The sequence below is a fragment of the Labrus mixtus genome, chromosome 19 (genome assembly GCF_963584025.1).
Source record: "Labrus mixtus chromosome 19, fLabMix1.1, whole genome shotgun sequence".
Lineage (NCBI taxonomy): Eukaryota > Metazoa > Chordata > Actinopteri > Labriformes > Labridae > Labrus > Labrus mixtus.
The window spans coordinates 10,339,801-10,362,882 of NC_083630.1; the positions used below are offsets into that span (position 1 = coordinate 10,339,801).

Genomic DNA, 23,082 nt, shown 5'->3' on the forward strand with positions numbered 1-23,082 from the left:
CAATGATCAAATCAAAGCATCAGTCGTTGTGATATCCTGACTTTTCACCTCAAAAAGCTGCAAAAATGACAAATGTACTATCTTTTATCTTTCAATTGATGGATTGCCCCCTTTTTTCATTACAAAGAGCAGCACAAGGTGCATGTTCGCGTTTCCCTGACCTTGAAATGCATTCCCATCCCTTAGGAATTTGTATACTCAGTGCAGCACACACGGCTCACAGATGATGGGAAGAGATGAGAGTGAACGATGGGAGCTTCATGCGTATGAAGGTGGAAATGAGCTCTCTGACATTGTGCAGGGATTGAGAAGAGGAGAGAGAGACAGTTATGAGTCAGTGATTCGATCAGTCACTTAGCACACAATGAAACTGAAAAAAAAATAATAATAACTTGAATAGTCACCTCTAATTATACACATCCTAACAAGTGAAATCTTTTAGATAAACACCTGCGTTTACACCTGAATGGTGAGTTCCCTATCAGCTCATTACATTCCCACAGCAGTCTGAAGACTGTGAGTTTCATCTGTGGCAGATCATTTACAGACTGAATGCACAACACATGACCAGAACAGCCGAGATAAAAATACTTAAAAACATTTGAAATACACCTATAGAGTAAGCATTTTGCTTAAAAATATCTCAAATGTAGAGAGAAGTAGAAATAACTGTGCAAAATTTGTGCATTCTACAATATATAATGTTGTTAACACCAAGAATAAGATACACAAATAGTCAAATCAATCAATCCATCAATCAATCTGTCAGTCAGTCAGTCAGTCAGTCAGTCAGTCAGTCAGTCAGTCAGTCAGTCAGTCAATCAACCAGTCCATCAATCAATCTTTATTTGTATAGCACTAATTCATAAATGTTATCTGAGACAGACACTCTACTTTCTTATATTAATTACAAAGACTTAACCTTAATCCACCATGAGCACAGCACTTAGCAACATACTGTTGCCTGACTTTTATATCCACATTCAGACTCTAACGATGTCTAACAACATCATTCTCTTGGGTTTCTTCAATGGATTCACTCACAGCCATTGTGTGCACAACTGTCGTATTGCTGCTAAATATGAATGTTTATTAGGCTCAGAATATATGATGCAACTAGACCCCAATGGAAATTCTGATTTTGGCAGCACAGTGTTTATTCTGTTAAGAATTTGCATGTTTTTCCTTATGAAACTTTCTGTTAAGTATGACGCAGCAGTATGCTTTTAGAAAAGCTTTCTCTCTCCTACTTTCGTTGAGCCATTTCCGTGATGCACCACTAGCTTACCTTGTGTGGTTGGCACAGCTGTTTAACAGGGAAGAGAGCAGTAATGGGACTGGCTGAGAGGATAATGATTAATCACCACATGCTGTGATTTATATTCCACTTCAGCCAGCCTTCTTTTTGCATGCTGTGCTGCACCTACATGAATGCAAAACAGCAGCTATACTCCGAAATGCCCTCTTCGACCCGTGTGCTGGTCTTTGTGGTGGATAGAAATAAAGCCCGAAGATTTGTGTTAGGGATTAGATTTTAGGTAAGGCTGTTGTCAAATGAAGACACTTAAAAGTATTGTCAGACAAATGCGTTTTGTGTTTTTCTCAGGGGAAGTGTGGAGATCAGGGGGTTGCCGGCCCGCTTGGTCCACCAGGTCAGAAGGTGAGTGAAGCAGCGGATTATTGACAAGATGTTACAGTGTTCTCTTTAACCTCTGTCGTCTCTGATTTCTAGCACTACATCTTCCCTTTCTGTCTATTTAACCATCGCCTCAGCCTCTATCTCTGTTTTTTTCTCCTGTTATAAGAGTGGTTGCATATAGTAGTTAGACTTCCTTTGCCCTTTAAAAAGTAAAAAACAAAAATCTATTTGCCAGCAGCCGGTTATCACAAACTAAAATAACTCTCATTGGTTGAATCATTTGGTGAGTAAAAACAATGCTTTTGGTTTCTTTCTCGAAGAAAATATGTTTTTTTATACTCCCCTAAACTTTGGAAGGAGCCAAACAAGATGTCACTCCCTTTATTCTGGTCTTTGCCTTCAGTGGAGAGTAACACAGTCTTCTCATGTTTCTCAAAGCAACGAAGCAAATTAATTGTATTCCTAAAAGTTTTACTTTAGTTTTAGGAATTTTAGTTGTGGCTCAAAGTGGGTAAAGTTGATTTCCTCTTCCTCACCTGATCTAACATGTCTTTTGTTTTTTAACAAAGGTTTAGGGGAAATTCAAGTATTTTTCATCTTGAGCATCTTTTTTTTTTTAATTTTGGGTCTAAATGACGAAAAGGTATTAAAAAAAACAAAAAAAAACCCCATTTGAATCCCAGCAACCCAAATAGTGCTTTCACATTTGTGCTTTCAACTCCTGAAAAACTCCTGGAGGAGCTGTGTGTGTGAACGCAAACAGCCCAATTTATTTTTTACTCTGACTTCATCTGGAGATTCTCCTGCCAGCCACTTAATATGTTTCCTGCAGAAAGTCAGAGTGAGCTGTCGTGAGAATGCAGTTTGTGTGTGCTGCAGAACAGTTAAAAGAATCTGGCCTCTTTATCTGCAACTTTTGTGAGGTAACGTTTAATCCTTTCCTGTATTATAAACTGAATTAAAAATGAAAAAGAGCAGGTCTAGACTGTACTCTTTGTTAGATTTGAATCAGTCAGAGGCAAAAAAATGAACTTTTAGTGAAACAGGATTATGTTACCACCGCTAACATATTTTTAAAATCTGAAATGATTGTGAAAATGTGAGAGGCCACACACATGACGACAAATCATGACAGATTTATCAGTTCAGTTCTTATAGTGTTTTGGTGTACAGCGAGACGACCAACTCAGCACACCACACAAACTCCTTTCCTTGTCAGTTGGATTGTGGTTTGTTTTACAGGACATGTTGTAAAAACACTTTAGTTGTTGCAACAAATTAACAAGTTGGCCCTGAATTTATGAAGTCCATCTAACTTTACGCATGGTGCTTGTGGTCGTTGCCATGGTTAGTTGTGCTTCCTGCTTCAGTCAGCTAGCTTCCTGATATGATATTGTTCCGTTCCACGTGACCGCGCACAGAGTCCATGCTTGGCCGTCCTCTGTGTTCTCCCCACAGTACACAATAGGATTTCTGACTGTAAATTATTGAACACGTTAAATATTTACGATTTCAAATCGAGACGGCCACAATCATCTTCCGAGCAGATCGGGGAGGGTAAAAATCACTCTTAACACACCTCACACCACAGGAGAATCTTTGGAACCAACAGATAATCGGTCCTTTGCTGACTTTGTTCGGAAGGGGGGAACCGACCCCGAAATAGGCCTGGTTATCTTGTAATGTGTACCATCCTTAAGGTGACGTGCCCGAAACCTTTTGCACCGTTCAATTAAGCCCCCAAAATATGCACAAAAGGGCCCTTGGTTTAAAAACACACTCCTTTGAATAGACAGGAACCAGATCAGCGTGCAAACACCTTCAACCCTTTTTTTTGTCCCTCCATGTGTCTGTGTGTGACTCATCCTGTATGTTCTACAGCAAGTAAACCATTTGTATCTTTATTCACCAGTCATTGGTTATTCTATTGAAGGCCACATAAAAGTCAGCCCTTGAACATTTAACATGGTGGTCAGATTAGCGAGGGCATTTCTGATTCCCCTCGAGGCATCAGGATGAGATCAGGGTGACAGATTTCCTCTTTTTCTAAACCAACCTCATTCATTCTCCATCTGTTTCCTCTCATCCTGTCAGTGACTTCTTCTCCTCCTTTCAGCAGCCTGCAGTTCGGCTCCTGCTGCTGACTGACAGACACGCTTAAAATGCCACTTGTTTGATAAGTGACATTTTTCTGAGCAATTACTTCCATAAATGTCAACCCCTTGTTGTTTAAAAAGAAGAATAAGCTGACATATCTCTGCTGTACTTAATTACAGGTAACTTTGTATTTTTTAAGGTGCTGTTCGTCAAACAGGAATGACTTCAGCATTTTGAAAAGTGATGTTTTTATGAGAATGAGAGAACATGAAAAGTTTTCACTCTAACACCTCTTTAAATCATATTTTAAAAAGGCTTGATTACTGGAGAAAAACATTTTCTTTTTCACTGAAGCTGCCGGAGAAGTTGTCACAGGGGACAGAATAGACAGTTGCACTAATACACACACCAGGGAACTACCAGACTATGATATTTCTGAACACATTTTTTATATTTGACACTTACCCTTTATCTACTTCATGAGGAGGGTCTCTCCTCATAAAGTGGATAAATACTGTGCATATGTCCATTACATGTAGTTGATTTAAAGGCAAACCTGTCATAGTATTGGACTGAAGCTCGTTCGCTATCTTGACATGCCTCCTGAGACTTCCTACCACACACACACACTTCTGACAGGGATATCTTCCTGCTGTGTGGTGCATGCATGAAGAAGCAACTCGGGAATATTTCAGCGGCAGGCTGTCTGAAATTTTCAGGCGTGCATGTGTGAAAACGGAAATACATCAAGCATTTAATGACTTTATGACGTGCCAAATAATTAACTTAAGAGAAAAGATCAAGATTGATGTTTAACTGGTCAGCATGTGCTTTAAAACTACACAAGGTTCATTATTATGAGACAAAGTACGTGAGATGAGACCTTGAAAATGAGGCAATTTCTCAGAGTCATCATCGACCATTGGTTCCAGAAGGCAATTTATAATGAGTCCCCTGGATAAAATAAGTGTCTGTTTAAGTGATCCATATCCCCCTATATGCAAATATGCGCCTCTTCCACCTCACCTTTTTATTTTAATTTAACCTTTATTGAACCAGGTTGGCCCCATTGAGATTAAGAACCTCTTACTCAAGGGAGACCAGGCCAAGACAGGCAGCAGCAAAAACAAAGTTACAGACAGAGACAATTTACAAAACATTACATTTTGCATTAAAATAGAACCATCTATGAGTCAAATCTGGGCCTGACTTAAACACAAGTTTGAAAAGACTTAGCTGGAGGACATCTGGGAACGACAGTAAAGTACCTACTGTGTAAGAATCATGTTGTTTTAGACAAAAAAGGAGTGACAACAGGCTGCAACAGGTCTCTGTGACTCAGGCCGAACAACAGGATCACTCAAATGGCTTACAGGTGTGTGACGGGGTCCTCTGGCAATCCACCCGAAACTTAAAAACAGGCGTAGTCGCAGACTGTAAGTGAAGTGTTTTTATTTTCTGCCGGCCTCCCAAAGTGCAGTGATAGCTATTTACAAACATGAAAAAATGCAAAAACAGAAAACCAAACAAACAGCAAACAAACGGTACTTACAAAAAAAATAAACTCTCGCTGTAACATGTTACCTTCCCTGTAACCATCCTCGACTGCCTGAAAGCAGTAAGCAGCCATCTTTTAAAAGCAAGAAGCCCCTCCCACTGGGCGTTATGAATTGCATAACATTTTACACAAAACACACTTTCTCATGAATGAGCAATTTATAACCGGTTAAATTCATATGGTCTACTCATCACTAAATTACCCATTTTCATCAATATTTTATTAACACCTCGCTAATGTATCTGTGGCGATACATTGCAAACAAACATTTAATTACCCAATCAATCACGTGATTACCAATGGGCGCCCGTCCGCCTATTTAGAATGCGGAACTGGGCCCACTCTGTTTGGCACCCAAGCGCGACACAGCGGCGCGCATGAAACGCACCAACGGTAATACCGCTATGACTATATATATATATATATGTATGAAACCAACAATAGAGCTCTCAAGTGTGCACCCTTAATTGCGCTATGAAACTGAGAGGGAAAGGAGGATGATGGTGTGATTTACTGTATGATTATAGGCGCACTGGCAGAGGGAAAAGTTTGGCGGATGTGTGTGTGTCAGCGTGTGTCAGCGTGTGTCAGTGTGTGTCAGCGTGTGTGCGCTGACTGCAGTCAGTGACGGAGCCGCTCCGTCACAAGGTGGAAATGCAGCAGTTTTTGAATTACTTGAAGGATAAGCTGGCTATTTTCTTTTATTTAAATTTTTTAGTAAAGTGACAAACATTCGTAAATGACAACGATACAATCCTGAAGTAGTTTGTCAACAAACCCATTCCCCTCCCTCCTCCCACCCTCCCACCCGGCTCAGGTCAGAACCAACCACATACACACACATACACTCAGTCAGCACATTAAACTCTACAGCAGACAGAAAATAAACATGGGTGAATGAATAAGTGATCATTAATGAGAGAGTACCAGCCGCCTGCACAGCAAGGTAGAGGAGTTACTAGAGCGATTTAGTCCTCACCTGAATCTGGGGATAAACTTGTAACAAAACCACAGGTAATTGAACTCAGAAGCACGACTCAAAACACAGTCTTTGGTTAGGGGGAAAAAAAACAGTCTTTCCTTCTTACAAGCAGACAGAATCCAAAAGAGTGATCCAAGAGGAAACAAAAGGCTTGTAAGCTTCACACAGGGGGGTCAAAGACAAACTGGCACAGAAGGAAGGGAAGCCACAGACTAAATACTAAGGCGAGGGGGAAGACAACGAGATGCAGCTGGGAACAATCAGGGCGGGGCAGACAGTCACACAGGTGGGAAACACATGAGGGCAGGAAGTGAAGGATCTGAAAAGAGAGGAGAGGTCAGTGACCCAAAACAGGGAATAATACAAGTAGAAATTAAAACATAACCTAAGACACAGAGCTGGACATGACAAAACTAAGGGAGTCAACATATAATAAGAAAGGACTCCATGAGCTTTGGAAGGTCTTGGCAGAACTGTGAGTGAGAATCTGAGTTTTTCAAGTTTTAGATTAGAGAGGACTTGCGATGGGGGGCGAGCGAGCTTCCAATCGAGCAGGATCAGTCGCCGGGCCAGCAAGGTCGTAAAGGCAATGGCACGCTTTGTCGCCACAGAGAGGGTGGTATCAGGTGGTATGGAAAATGGCTGATAGTGGTTTAGGAGGAATGGTCTGGCCGTATGAAGCTGGCTGTTTTCTAGTCAGATTTTCATTCCTGCTGCATTTTCACTTTTTGTTTTATTTGCCTGAAGAATTAACCACTTCCTTCCTGCTGCAGTCATTTTCTTCATCTTCGACTGTCTGTACTCCGGCCTTTTTTTTGTTGTTGTTTTTTTTTTTTTTTCAACTTTTGTATGCTCATGTTTAGCATGTGTGTTGAGCAAATCAAAACGTTCACTGTTTTAACAAGTGAAGGTTGGTTTTAGAAGACAAGTTGAAATGTGTTGGAATTAAACATTAAATGAATTGAACTTGTTAATACATTTCCACTTTTGGGTCAGTAATATGTCAGCAGGTTACTTGTTGAACTTGATCCCATTCATGGGTCAACCACAGACCTTTGCATTGCCCCCACCCCTCAGACTCTTGGGACTGGGTCACTCTACCCTTTAATCCCCCTGATGGCAGGGCTAAACTTCATATGAACCTTCTTAAATGTCATCCATTGATTTCTCAGCATCAATAATCTTTCAACTTTGCAGGGCTCGATAGGGGAGCCAGGTTTCCCAGGCATGCCGGGTGCCACTGGACTGCCGGGGTTTAAAGGCCACAAGGTGAGAGTCAATGCATTTTATAACATATACACACATATAATACATAAAAAGACCTGCATGGCTTTATGGACATAATGAAGTCTACAATGGCAACAGAGGTGACACTTCATGAATGATTTATGCTTCTGGTTGTCAGGCGTTTGCACATTTACATGTTGTGTTGTAGAAGTGTCGACAGCTTAACATAATACATACACTTGTTATTGTATTATTCATACCTTACTAAGATGACATGATACATTTTAATGGGGCTGAAGGTTGTCCTTCACACTTCAAAAGCCTTAAATACAGTACAAGCCAGATCAGCCTGGTTAACACGCTGTGTTTTGTTTTCATGAACAGGAAGCTGTCAAGGTGACATTAATGCTTCAAGTTCTAACTCATCAAGCAGCATATTGCTATTTAGACGGCAAACTGTCAGTGTCAAGACAAGTATCTGTACTGAACTGTGAGTTAAACATGTTCTGATATTTTGTTGTTGTGTCTTCAGGGGGAGAGGGGAGAGCCGGGATCTAAAGGACACCAGGTACGATTCATCTTCTAACAGGAGAGTGATGTGCTCGTGGTCATTAGAATAGACTCTATTATGTATGTGTTGATAATTAAGTCACACTAGTCCTGCATCAAAATATGATCCTCCATTGAGAATGAACAGAAGCCAGTCAAACCAGCAAGTTCTTATTCTCCACTTGTTAATTAAGCTATGACTAGGAGGTCTGTCGCCCTTTGCTTTTAAAATGACACGACATAGTAAAGCGAAAGTAGCTCTGTCTGTAGGGACTGGGGTTGGGAATTGGAGGGTCGCCAGTTTAAGTCCCGTTGGTAGCTGAGAGGTACCGGTTCACTTCCTGAGCACTGCAGAGGTACTCTTGAGCAAGGCACCAGACCCCCAACTGCTCTGGCGCTCTTTCATGTGCACCCCCCCCCGCACTCTGACATCTCTCCATAAACGCATGTCCATTGGAACCTGTTTGTGCATGCATGCGTATTTTAGCCTTTGTGTTTGTAGCAAGTCTCAATAACAGTGTGAAAGTGATTTCCCCTGGTGGGATTAATAAATGATATTGCAGATTGTAATAATGAAACTGTGTGGGGCTACTTGAAGAGCTGCCATTTTTGACAAGTTGGCAATTTAAACATGAATTTTATTCACTGATTATCATCATCTACTCCTGGTAACAGCTCGTTTTTGTCCAATCCAGTGCGTGAAAAAAAGTAATGAAGTAAAACGGCACGACAATAGCTCAGATTTTAAATTTGCTTTTCTTTTGTTGGCTATCCTGCTTTGCCTGCTGTAACACTGTACATGTCTCAGTTGTGAGATGAATAAAGGATGATCTTATATTATCTTATCTCATCTTAAAAGAGGAGGCTTAATCATTTATCATTTAGTCTTTAAAAATAAAAACAAATCATTTGTTTTAAAAAAAAGGGGGAGGGGTCAATTATGTTGCTGAGGAGCATTTCACTCGGAGGCGGGAGGGAAAAGTGTGCTCTGCTGTGGGTCATGTTGTCATTTTTCATGTCACTGTCCTGGCTAATGTCACACATATTCAAATATAAAAAAAATGGTTAGTCAGTGTTCCTTTTTGTCAAAACAGACGTATACATTTGAAATGTACATCCTGTGTATACTCGAGGTTAAAAAAAATCAGGTGTTAAAGGCTTTTCTTTCATCATTAATCATTTGAAGAGCTAACGTCTTTGTTAGAAGTCTTCGCTTGTCTTTCGCTGGCTCATTGCTTTCATAGCATAAAACTGTCAGCAGGACTGTGTACCTCATTTCCCATGAGCCTTTTTTGCACATGAATGTGTGTGTTGTTGGGAGATAGAAACAAAACGAGACTCAGCAGGGTACTTTGTGTAGCACTGAGGCACTTCTTTAAAGGTGTTTACATACCATTGCCTTCTGTTAAGACTAAAGAGGAGTGCCATATGCGAGGTATAAGGAAATGAAAATGTCAAGAATCAAATCTAAATATTGAGCGTAAAGCTAATCTTTTTGCATAGGTTCCAGGTCTGACACAAATATGAATCAGAGAGAGAAGCTTTTCTATACATTTTTTATGATTTTTATTCTGTATCTTTATTTCCTCTTCTTTTTTTAAATACAAGAATATATAGAGATAATATTTTTCTTGTCTTATACTTGCCACTAACACTGGAAGTTTATCAGTATTCTTGCATTTTAACTCAAGTTAAGAAATGCAGAGCTAATAAATGACATCACAAGCTCCAGATAAAAAGAAGATATACTTTATTAATCCCGCTTGGGGAAATTCTATTTTTTCTATCTGTTGTTGAACATGCTACACACACATATGCTGAAATAAACACACATGCACAAACAGGATCCTATGGACATGGAGAGATTTCAGAGTGTGTGTGTGTGTGTGGGGGGGAGCTACCAGACCAATTTCCAGGCATGGTCCGCCCTCTAATTCCCAACTCAAGTCCCTACAGACTGAACTACTGAGCTTACTTAACATCCCCGAAAGCTGAGCTGCATATCACTACTCTGACCCTGATTATCATAAACTATTAATAGGGATTCAACAACAATCAATGAAGTTCTATTGCTCTTATTTACTTCACACTCTTAGTGGTAAGAAGGATCAGAGGAATGTTCAAGTAGTCTTTGATATCTTCACGTCTGAGTGAAAATGTAAGAAACCAGTCCCGACTAATGTAATGGTTTCATTCACAGAGAACAAAGTCACATGCTTGTGCAATATATGAGCTGCAGATAATTTGTTTTTCTAGTTTTCCGCTGCTGCTCAGTAGCACAGCAACAAGATGTCACCTTGTTGTACTTGTACGATTGTGAACACAGCATCAGTCAGAAATTGAACAATCAAAGCATGTGATGAACGCTCTGATTCAGTTGCTTGCTTTTACACGCACTAATGGAAGACAGTGTGACAGCCCAGAGGAGCCGAGAGAGAAAGAGCAGAGCAGGGTGTGTGTGTATGTGTGTGCACTGCTGCAGGATGCAGTTAGAAAAGACACACACGAGATAAAAAGTCAGGTTTGTTAAAGGTCACCACTAGCCAATTCCTATCCCCTCTCTCCATGGGTTTCTCTTATTGGCTGCTAGTGGTAATCATGACCTTTTCTTTACTCTCACACACACAGCCAGGATGAAGACATGGACCAACACACACAGCTAAATTGACACATTCAATCTCACCCTTTCACACACACACACACACACACACACACACACACACACACACACACACACACACACACACACACACACTGCATGAAGCCACACAGGCATGTATGTAAACAAACTCACACAAACCTTCTGTTAATCATGACATATCTGTTTGCAGGGCGAGTCTGGCAGAGACGGAGAAGAGGGGACGCCCGGTGTACCTGTGAGTGCAGAGTCATTTTTCTTCCACTGGGTGGCAGCGAAGCTTATGTTTTCTTTTTTTTGCCTTCAGCAGAGATATTCAAATATGAGTGTTCGTGTGAATGTACGGCAGATAGGGGACAAAATGTCCCCACAAGGGCACATGGATAGGGGAATATCTCGGCTGGGATTTTTTTTTTTTTTTTTTTTTCAAAAAGCTGCATCGGGTGTTAGATCTTTAGTTTACATTCATGGGAAGTCTGTTTGTAGTCGTATCATAAACCCCTTGATGCAAGTCATCATACACACTTTATTACAAATACATATAGTGGTAATAAACTCCACAAATATAAAACATTAAACTGACTTTACAGGCTGCTTTACAAGATTAAAATTAAGCCTGCATAAAACCAAACACACGCTATAGAGCAGGACAAAATGAAAGACTAAGTGATAAAAGAAACGTTTGAGATGAGAGAATAAGTCATCATGGAAGCTCTTCACACAGTGGTCAAAATCAAAATCCAAAGGAAAACCAAATGCAGTCTAAAAAGTTACTGCTCAGCAGAGGAGCTTACTTCTGGCCCTTCTGCCCTGAAGAGTTGGAAGAGCCAATGATGACACTCAGGCAGAGAAGGCTGAATTATAGGAGTTAGACTTGAATTCAATGGTCCGTTTACAGTCTTACTGATGGTAACTTTAAGAATTCAGACCAGGCTATCATATCACAAAGTGATGGAAGGAAAGCATGTCAGACAGCATGTTTGAGTATGAGATCCCTCACAGCAGAAAGTATACGTTCTCAGGAATCGTCTTGATCAGGGGGTTTTCATTAACCACATTTCATATCACCAGTTCAAGGTGGGATATTCACGCCCCCGTAAAGCCTCGCCTTCAACATAAATGTTACAGAGAAACGCAGTGGTGACACCAAGTCGTCCCTGTGCTTTGCCAACGTTACAGGTAGTGATAGGTGTAACAAAGATGACATGGGATCACAGTAAGATGGCAGAGACAGAACAGTGAAACAGTGCCGTGTAAGCACCAGATGACAGCAGAGCTTTGTTATGACACTGCTGCACTGTCAGATCTAAAAAGGGCTAAAAACTTGAAATCTCCTGTCTCCATAACTGCACTCACTAATTGTTGCTGACGACTGCCCGCCTCATGATATTTCATTTCAGTCAACCATGCAATAACTTGATTGGTTGGAGGCCAAAGGGCTGCTGATTTATCTTATTCCTTATCCTGTTGGTTTACTCTCTCTCTATTTTTTTCATCAAGTTTTGCCAACTTCAACTGTCTTCCACGGAGACTTCAAAGAAACAAATGGGTTCACTGCCATGTAGTTCAAAGCATCCAAAGATTGAAAAGTTTTCTTGTCAAAAAGAGCTTATAAAGGAAATCTCACAATAAGCAAAAGGGACGGAGAGGCCATTTCTTTTTACCTAAAGTTGGAACGTAAGCTTGTCATGGTTCTCTTGAAGCAGAGCTGCTTAGGTCATTTCCTTTAAGTATTTGAATGTGTTGTTGTGGTTGGTGAGGTTGTGAAGTTTCAGAAAAGCAGCATGCATTAGGGCCTGTGTCCACAGACAATGTTTTTAGTAATATCAGTTTTATATTTAAAACCAATGTAGTTCAGCGTTTTCTGCGCTCTCAGTAAAAAGAAGTTAAACTCTCAGAACAGCGCCTAGCTCATCAATGTCACTTCCCCCTCACAGCAATGGCGGGCGGAGGAGACGCTAGTCTGACTCGTCTTTTCGAGGGTACAATCTCCAGGTCCAGAGCTGCTGCTAATGCCAGGAGACAACTCCTTTACATCGTTTTCATGTTTTCTTGGTGCTATTTCCTTGAATGAAATATGAAGCAGACGGAGCTATCTAAAACACACCTTACCACCATTACCGAGGGGAAGCAAGACCTCTGGTCTTGTTCTCATTTCTTTCAAGTCAGCTTCAATACCCCCTATACTTAAGAAACCTGGTGCAGACCCAAATGACTTCAATAACTTTCGCCCTATTTCTAATCTACCCTTCCTATCCAAAATTCTTGAAAAAACAGTTGCATCTCAGGTTCACACTCATTTGTCTGACAATAACCTCTACGAACAGTTCCAGTCTGGTTTCCACCCCCTCCGTAGCACAGAGACAGCACTGGTAAAAATCACCAATGACCTCCTCATGGCAGCTGACTCCGGACTTCTAACCATCCTCATCCTCCTTGATCTAAGTGCAGCCTTCGACACCATCTCCCATCACACACTCCTTGACAAACTTGCCTCCATTGGAATCACTGACACACCCTTGCACTGGTTTTCATCCTATTTCTCTGGTCGCACTCAGTTCACTCAACTAGGAACCTTCAAATCCCAGCCATTTCCAGTCACTACCGGTGTTCCTCAGGGTTCTGTCCTGGGCCCCCTTCTGTTCATCATCTATCTCCTTCCTCTTGGCCATATCTTCCGTAAGTATAACATCCAGTTCCACTGCTATGCGGATGACACCCAGCTCTACCTATCCACCAAACCCACCTCCTCCCTCCCGCCCACTTCCCTGACTGATTGCCTGCAAGAAATCAAATCCTGGTTCACCTGCAACTTCCTCAAATTAAACAGTAACAAAACCGAGCTTCTCCTCATCAGCACCAAATCAACAATCTCTAAACTCGACAGTTTTTCTCTGGCTATTGACCACTCCTCAGTTTCTCCCTCCCCTCATGTTAAGAGTCTGGGTGTCATCCTAGATAGCACACTATCATTCCAAGCTCACATCAATAATGTCACCCGGTCTGCTTATTTCCATCTTTGTAATATTAATCGCCTCCGCCCGTCCCTCACTCCCAGCAGTACTGCCATCCTCGTCAACACCCTGGTTACATCCCACATTGACTACTGCAACTCCCTTCTCTTTGGTCTCCCTCTCAAGTCCATCCACAAACTTCAACTGGTCCAGAACTCTTCTGCTCGCATCATCACCAGAACGCCCTCTGTTAATCACATCACGCCTGTCCTACAGCAGCTTCATTGGCTCCCGGTTAAACATCGCATCACCTTCAAAATTCTGCTCCTCACCTTCAAGGCCATCCACAACCTCGCTCCGCTTTACCTCTCTGAACTCCTGCACATCAACACACCTACTCGCACTCTCAGGTCTTCTTCCATTCAACTCACTGCACCAACCGCCCGCCTGTCTACCATGGGGTCAGCCGCTCTGCCCCCCACCTCTGGAACTCCCTCCCACCACAAATCCGTAATATCGACTCTCTCTCCATATTCAAATCTCATCTCAAAACACATCTTTTTAAACTGGCTTATTCAGTCTGATCATTCTCCACGCGTTCTCATAACTCCTTTTACATCCTGTACATTTGTGTTTTTTGTGTTTTTAATGTTAATTTGTTGTTTTTATCTCTGCTCTGTAAGGTGACCTTGAGAGTTTTGAAAGGCGCCTTTAAATAAAATGTATTATTATTATTATTAGAAGTTAACTTTCGTAACCTAGCAACAATAAGAGCTAGTAAGAGCGCTTCAAACTAAGAAAAAAAAAACACCATCTGCGGTAACAGGCTGTTGGACAGGGATAGAGTTTGTTTTAGTTGTTTCAATGTGAACCATCTGAAAGGTCAAGATAAAACATTAGTTGAATTCTGAATTCCAACTATGTGGATGAGATATCTTTTAAAATTGCAAGCAGACAATGCATGTGAAATGATTGGAATCTTGACAACAAGGTGAAATGAGGCTCCAGAAGGTGAGAGAGGAACATTTGCATAATTGATTCAACATGTTTATCCGTGTCGAGATTACCATCCTCATCAATAATTTGTAATGAACAAACATAGTGATATGAATTGCTATGTGATCTGCAATTCCCAGCTCTCATGCTAAGCTTTGCAATCGATCCTTTTTAATAGGAACAATACCAAATGAGTAGCATTTAAGAATTGATCTGTATATATTGATTGCCGAGGCATTGATCTTCACATCCCTGGATGCCTGGATGAGGTTTGGACCATAAATCCAGTCAGGGGTGTTTGGGGGTGTGTGTGTGTGTGTGGGTGGGTGTGCGTGTGTGTGTGAGAGCCAGGCAGTAGCTACATTTCATCATCTGAAGAGTTGTGTAGTCTCGTCTGTGACTCTTGAGACAGATAAAAACGATTGTATTTCTCAGTATGCTGCTTAATGTTCACACTCTGTAATTCCACAGTGTCGAGAGCAGCCCAGCCTCCATGTCACACGCTCTCAAGGCTAAATGCACCAGCAGTGAATCACAAGTGTGTTACAGCTCAAACGAATATGACATATTTTTGTCTTGAGACAGACTTCCTTATTCGTGTGCTGGGTGAAATAAATGTATCTCTGCGCTGCTGTTTATTTGAATTCCTGTTCTATTTTCCTGGTTTCCTTCCTCATTATGAAACATTTCAGGCCCGAGGTAATTTGGCCTATACATTACAGGAGAAAAGTGAGCCTCCTGTGCATGTTATAATACAAACACCTGTCAAAAACAATGCAGACCAAAGCAATATATTTGTAATGTTTCTATAGTAGCTTTACCTGAATGCACTCCAGTTCTTCTGCTGAAGGATTAAGTCCTTATCAGCAGATTTAGTTTACTCAGTTGTAATCCCTATTTACAGAATCTGCATATAAATGTTGAATCTGTCCACGGGGGCCTGGATTGTCAGCATGGGAAGTGTTCTGGTTTCCAATTGCTTCTACATTTGTAGTGCGAACTGAATTGACCAATTATGTATCAGCATGCTTTGGTGTAGACTGGAGAAACAGCCTGTGTGGACAGCGAAACGAGGCGGGGCGTTATCCAGGTTAAAGACATATTACTTCCTATTGGTGGTAATCTAACAATGATTTAATGATCTCTATAAATATATTTATCTGGATAAAAGTGTAGCTAACAATCCATTACAGATCAATCATATTAACTTGAGCCACACATCTGCTTGACACTTTGTCATAAAAGCCAATAAGTGTTTAGATTTTCTAGACCTGAAACGCATCAGACATGATCAATCCGACCTCCATTCAACAAACACACATTTGTAAAGTTGTGTTCTTCTGCTCTTAAGGACAGACCTGTCAAAGCATATTTACTTTTGAAAAGTCTTTAATGTTTTTTAACTTTAACTATTTTTTAAGATGAGATAATAGTCGCAAAAACTTTAAAAAAATGTAATTGATGACTATTTGAATATATGAAAATCCTGACCCATCCCTTTCCCACTGGCAGTATACATTAAGGGGGTGCATACATTACCCAACTAGGAACAAGAGTTGGAAATTAGCAATAGCTATAAAGTCTCTGTGCAGCACATCAGTTGCATGCTTTGTATTGAAACTAGGATAAATTGCATTGTCCCGATAAATAAATGAATGCACGAGCGCCGTTGTATTGTGTAGAAACTCGCACTTTGAGTGTAGGCCAGTGCACGCAAGGGGTAGAGACAGATACACTTTAAAGGCTGAGCTTTTCTTTCTTTAAGGTTAAGGCTATTATGACTTCATCCCGTCCATATTTGTGAATGCAATATCTTAGAAATGCTTGATGGATGCTTCCTCTCAATTGTTGCATTTTTTTTTTGTTCTTCTGGAAGAAAGCTATTTTAAATGAATGAATCCGTTACAGCCTTCTTTTTGTTAGAAAGTTACAGATGGATGTAAACTGCAACTTGACTGGTGGGCAAAGGGAATACAACCTGTGAGGCAGTGGTTGTAGCTTTTATGATATATATATATATATATATATAGAATACGACCTAGATTCTCAATCTTTGAATTTGCAATAAAAGGCTGGAGTTCAGCATGTAACGTAGATTAGCATAGTATCATCTCACGGTCATAAAGGAGGAAGCAAACACAAAAGCTGTTCTCTGTGATGTGAAATCTCATCATGGAGGAAGTGAGGAAATACAGGAAGGAGAGCGAGCTTGTGAAGGAGGCACAGGTTGAGCACATCCATTACAGATAAAGTGACCCTTTTACCAGGATCAGTCTAATGCATTTTCTATACGGTCCACAAAGTGTAAGACTAATGTTGGCAGCAGCTCCTGTCCTGTGTTTTAGACCTGCTGTCTAAGCGCAACGCACAATCAATATGTTGGAAGAAAATAGACTTGTTGCAGTGACGCAAGAGAAAATATGTCACAGGGTGTTGTGAGGTCAGATTTGATGGGTGTATTGATTCAAATTGAAATGTGTTTGATGTTTTGTGAGATTGACATTTGACGTTTGTTGAAATGTATTGGGTGAAATAAGGAAGTGACAGCCAATAACTGAAAGGGGTTTCTGTTTTTTTTTAATGTTTCTGTTTGGATGTTCAATAGTGTGACAGAGAAACTTTTGTAGGTACGGAGCCACTAAGGATCTATAAAGCCCCCAGGGCTGCATGGATGTTTCAACAGTGTTAAAACACATGGCTCCAAAAAGCTTGCCGCCCAGTGGCAAGGTCGTAGAACATGCCAATACAGCTACCATCAGTTGTCTGCACATAAGTGGAGATTTGAATAAAGCTGACCCTACCTAAACGCCACCAAGTCACATCACTGACTTTCTAATGAGTCTCCTATTGGATATAGGTGGTGCCTTTATTATCCACATGACAGTAAACTACATTGATACAGGTGATTCCTAAAGACCAAGCTTCCTCAAAGCAGTCTTTAGGGAAATATGCGTTTGCTGAAACAAAAGCTACATTTCAGGAAAAGGCATCTATGGATTGAAATGGAAAAGAGTAAGCACTGTCGAGCAAACAGAACACACCCAGAGCCTCAGACAAGTCCTCTTCATACTTCATTTGAAAAAGAAAACTCTTACAGAAGACGTGTTACTACTGGATGGTGTTTTTTTTTTGTTTTTTTTTAAGGACGAGTGGATCCGAAGATGCATTTTTCATCAAGTTACAAGAAGAAGCACAAAAATGGCTTTAGAGAAAGCATTACAATAACCAATCTAAAATGTTTTGTAAGCCAGGGGTTTTGATAGAAAAGAGAGCCATTCTGCATCAGCAATGTGGAGCAGCGAGGATAGCTCGTCTGACATACTAACTCTGTCTTTGATATGTAAGCAGAACTTTCTAACTGTCTCTCTCTATTTCTCCCTCTTCCCTCTTCCACCCCACCCTTCCCTGCTCTCTTTCCTTTCTTCCATCAGGGCGAAGTGGGACCCAGGGGATGGAAAGGAGAGGTTTGTCGAATTAGACTTTGCGGTATTAGATATAATCCATTCTGTCTTATTCCGCAGCGCACTGAGAAGCCCTGTCAAGCCTGCACGGCTGCCATAGACGACTTACAGAGCCAATACCTCGAGGCTGGGGGGAAATCTGGCCCCATGGGCAAAAATATACATCACAAAAGCCGTCTCTCAGAAGACGAACACATCTGAAATATCAAACACTTACTGTACTGTCAGCAGAATCACAAATTATGGAGATACAGCCTCCCTTAGCTGAGCATGTTTATTGAACACTATTTAATAGAAAAAAAAAACTACCCACCTTTTTAACACGCTTTTTAAATCACTTTCAATATGTTTGTAAGAATGTAAAATAATGCCGTCATTACTTTCAAAGCGAACTCCTGCACAACAAAGATGGGGAAGACTACAACATTTCAAATGTACACCAGGCAGAATATCTAACAGTGTTCACAGTGGGGATCAATAATTCAATCAAAATAAATGTTTTTTAAATGTTACCTGTAAGTCCACACTCTAATGTAGTCACCAAGGCTAAAGATATGACCTTTTGCTTTGTAAGTTACAGACATTAGCAACACTTTATAGTGCGCTAGTTAGCCTGACAGCTAATGATTGGAGCTTAAATCAGTGCATACATAAAGACCTCACACTCTTTGTATGGCATTTTTTTTAACCTTTACTTTTATACAAAGCAGTGTTGAGGTCAAGTTTTTTGGGGAAATATTAAGCAAAAGGCAATTTCTTCTTTTGCATGAGATAACTTCATGTCGCAAGTAGCCTCAGTTTCACTTTTTTTCCTTTTGCAAACTGAGATTTTCTGCCCTCTCTCTTGCTCTTTCAGAAAGGAGTGACAGGGGATTTTGGCCTCAGGGGGACTGAAGGAAAGAAAGGAGAGATGGGCCATATGGGTGCTGTTGGTCCCCGGGGATTTCCTGGCCAGGACGGGTTGCCGGGACTACCAGGTCATTCAGGATACCCTGGAAAACCTGTGAGTTATTCTCCTCCTGACCATCACTACTGAGTGGATCTTTGGAAGAAAAGAAAGAAAATGCACTTAAAGAAGCAGTCAGAGACTTTCCTGTCTGGGATGGGGAGTTATGTTTGCGAGTAATGAGTGTGTGTGGGCTTTGAGAAGGCACAGAATGGAGGGTTAAGCAGATCCGGTAAATCCTTAGGCATGCTCAACCCCAAGTTGGGTTTTCCCGGTCCCAGAGTTGACTAAGCTGAATCAAAGTGTAATTTTGTGTTGCAGGGCAAGCCTCCCTCAGATGAACATCTTCTTAAGCTCTGCTCGGATGTCCTGCGTAGTAAGTATCTTGTTTTTTGTCTTTTATGAGAATCCAAGTTCAAAAGCCTCCGTCTGAAACTCCACATACATCTAACAGAAAAGAGAAACAGGTTAGTAGGCTGACAACACAAAGGGAAATAATGTCTATATGCACAATAGTTACAAGCTGGCCTTAACGTAGTCCCACAGAAGTATACTGAAGGACTGAAGAACCAGAGAATATATGCACCATGGGCTGATGATTTGATGAGAGACAGGAGGCTGAAGGAGGCAGGAGGTAGAGCAGGTGAGGAGAACTGAGGATGGGAACGCCCAGAGACAAACAGATACAAGAAGAAAAACAAGGGAGGGCAGGAACACTGGAGAAATGCATGAGGTGCATCTCGTGTCACTAACCTTCTGTCCCCTCGCTCCTCGCTCGAACCGGAAGTAGTTTCTGGCCCTGCCATTTTAAGGAGAGTCCCAAAGCAACTAAAGCTGCTTGGAGGAGAGAGGATTGAGGAGGGAGATCTGATGAGCAAGGATACACGAGAGCAGCCTTCAAGAAAGTCTTTTTACTGATAGACATGCCTCTTCATGGGATATGACTCATTGATTGGATGCTGCAGCAGATCTGACTTCCATTAACATCAGCAGAGTTTGATAACAGAAAAAAAAACACATTTAATAAAGACGCTAAATGTACACAACAAACAGACAATAAACACCCGCCAGTTTCTAAAGTGTCGGCATGTGATGAGCTGGGATTAAAAAAGTGTTTGGCATGAGGATGTTTGTGAGGAACACTTTTGACATTCATCTTTAATTAGTTAATATAAGGCTGATGTAATTAGTGTCTGGTTTTATTGTTGATTTTAATGTTTCCTGAATTTTAAAACCTAATAAATAATTTTAGGAGAGATTTTTTTTACGGACGGATTGATTATGAAACATAATCATAAAATATTAAATTCACAAGATTATCAGTCAATACAAATCAAATCAAATAATAAATCATTTAATAATAAAGCATTGTTCTGTAGAAATGGTCCGTATGGTTTAAATCAGAGCTCAAACAGACTGCAGGGTTGTGCAAATTGTCATTGTGTGCAGATGTATGTAATCAGGTAACATACAGATAATAAACACTGTTACTGTGTAATTAGAATTTATACAGTACACATGTGTGCATACACTTACAGCTGTAAAAGAAGACTGACAGCTGAGCGATGAACAGCTGATGTCATCATGACAAACGTATGTCGCTATCACATGATGCTTCAGAGGAAAGGACGTCTCTTGTCTCCTAAAACATGTTTCCTTGTTCCTCCCTCCTCGGCTTCATTTCCTTGAGTCTCTCCATGCATCTTTTGTGGGAGGGACAAAAACGCAAGTAAGGGATGCAAGTGAATGAATGCAACTTAAGAGTCATTGGACGTACCCAAGGACAAAGAAAAAAGGGGAAACTTGTAGCCTAGGCTCGCTCTTGACATCCGGCTGCCGGGTTTAAAGTGGTTGTTATGTTGAATTGCACGTGCTATGCTAAGTTAGAATTACATTGCTCAGTTTTATAAATGTGTATGAACAAAAATGAATGGCTTGAGGGGATACTATCTTACCTTATCTGTTGCTCCATGGCTGATTAGAACTCTTTTCAGCATCAGCTACATGGGACTGGATAGATTTACACCAATCAGGTAATCAAATTGGTTTGTGGATCGCTTCAGGTACAGTTTAATGAGCTGCTGTGGATGACTCTTGTTTGGATGCTTTCCCTTTCCATAATTGAGCAGCGAAAAACTTTGTACAAAGTCACATCAATTCTTTAGCCTGAAGAAATTGCAAAAATGAAATTTGTTTCTGATTACATATAGATCTAATCGCTTGTACAGAACCGGTACACAAGAATAATTATGGAGATGGTGCTTTTCACTAAAGTTACAAGTAAAGTTTGATATATTGGACAGTTTATGGGCATAGCTTTGATGGGAACCCCCTCTATTCTATTGGGATGCATGTACCTTTAAAATTAAATATGAAAAATCTTTGAATGTCTCTGACGTTAAAAGATACATACTACAGCTGCACAGTTGATCACAATTTCATTGCTATAATGACCTGAGCATTCACAATAAACACATCCCAAAAGTATGTGTGCATGCTGAGTGAGAAATCATAGCTTATTTCCTTAAAATATATTTCCGGTTACACTTTAAATTAAGGCCACAGTGTTCTCTATTAACTAGCTGCTTATTAGCATGCTAATTAGTAGCATACTGGCTGCTTATTAGTCATTATTAAGTGCTAACCTGATTCTACATGACCTTAGTCTGTAGCTAATAGGGCATTAATTACAAGTTTACCCTCAGTAGTGCTGCTTATTCATGGTAGGTTAGGAAGTTGTTAAACATGAATTATGATCTTACTATGATTTTTTTTCGAAAGCCCCTTATTAAGTAGATGTAAGCGAAAGCATTTTAAGATCATAATTCAATTCAACAACTTCCTAACTTCCTATCAATGAGCAGTAATAAGGGGAGCATTGAGGGCAAACTCTTATTTAATGAACTATAAGCTACAGACTATGGTCACATAGAGTAAGGAACTGCAGCTACTATGTTAATAATTATCATGCTAATAAGCAGCTAATGAATATCATGACCTTAATTTTAAGTGTTACCGGATATATTTTTTGTGGAATTGACAACAGTACTTTCTCACTCAGCATTCATACATTTTACTCATTGGTTGGAAGCCTGGCTGTAAGGTCCAGGCTTTCACACCATTTTGATGCAGTCAAATTAAGTTTAAGCTAGCTATCAGATACCCTCAGAACAATTAGGGCCAAAATGCTTGTTGGTTATATTTTGGATTCAGAAGAATCATGATGCAAATATAGCTATTGTGTGAAACATAAAGAACAGCAGATAAACATAAAGACTGTGAGTTATAGCCAAGATTCACTTGAACGACATGATCGCACATTGCATATTTTTCCTATTCTGTGCTGGCAGAATACTCACTGTATTCATATGGCTTTTCTTTGTAATAATGCTTATAATATTTGGTGGTTAGTCTGTCTTAGCAGCTTTATATAATACTTTCTACATAGATGGATTCCTCAGCATGCTCCTCTTTGTGCCCCACAGATCAGCTTCCAGCACTACTCCAGAGCCTGGCTCAACCAGCTAGGTGTGAATCCTGCCACAGTGTGAAGGGACCCCCAGGGGAGCAAGGAGCACCAGGACCCAAAGGCTCCATGGGAACTCCAGGCTACCCTGGCAGGAGTGGATCTCCTGGATACCCAGGACCCCCTGGTATGCAGGGTTCTGCAGGCCTAAAAGGTAAATTGATCCCTAATTGGAACCTCAAGGCAGGTGAATGTAATCTGTATTCAGTGCTTGTTTTACAGCTAGAGGTCTTTGATTCACTGTCTGAAACTGTGGCAAAAATGTTTCAATCACTTTCTTTACCCTGACAAAAACAAGACAGTAAATAACAACACAACTTCATGAACAAGAGCAAGGACAAAATTTACCGCCGCTTTCATCAACGATTAAAATCAAAACGGTGTCAACGAGGAACAAATTGGATGTGTTGATGTTCACTGTACCCCATAAAACAACATCATTAAACAAGTGAACATCAGTGAAAAGTCAGCAGAGCAAAAGACAACAAATACAAAATGCATACCCATCT

The 23,082-nt window shown here is 40.6% G+C and overlaps 1 protein-coding gene across 1 annotated transcript in view; it reads left to right on the plus strand.

The window, feature by feature from the left end:
- LOC132994636 (collagen alpha-1(XXI) chain-like) overlaps positions 1 to 23,082 on the plus strand; it is a 72,392-nt gene that overhangs the window by 41,355 nt on the left and 7,955 nt on the right. Inside the window, exons 23-30 of the mRNA XM_061065122.1 lie at positions 1,607 to 1,660; positions 7,474 to 7,545; positions 8,036 to 8,071; positions 10,884 to 10,928; positions 18,072 to 18,104; positions 18,958 to 19,104; positions 19,369 to 19,423; positions 22,533 to 22,727. Of these exons, the coding sequence (XP_060921105.1) occupies positions 1,607 to 1,660; positions 7,474 to 7,545; positions 8,036 to 8,071; positions 10,884 to 10,928; positions 18,072 to 18,104; positions 18,958 to 19,104; positions 19,369 to 19,423; positions 22,533 to 22,727 (637 nt within the window). The remainder of the gene's footprint in view (positions 1 to 1,606; positions 1,661 to 7,473; positions 7,546 to 8,035; positions 8,072 to 10,883; positions 10,929 to 18,071; positions 18,105 to 18,957; positions 19,105 to 19,368; positions 19,424 to 22,532; positions 22,728 to 23,082) is intronic.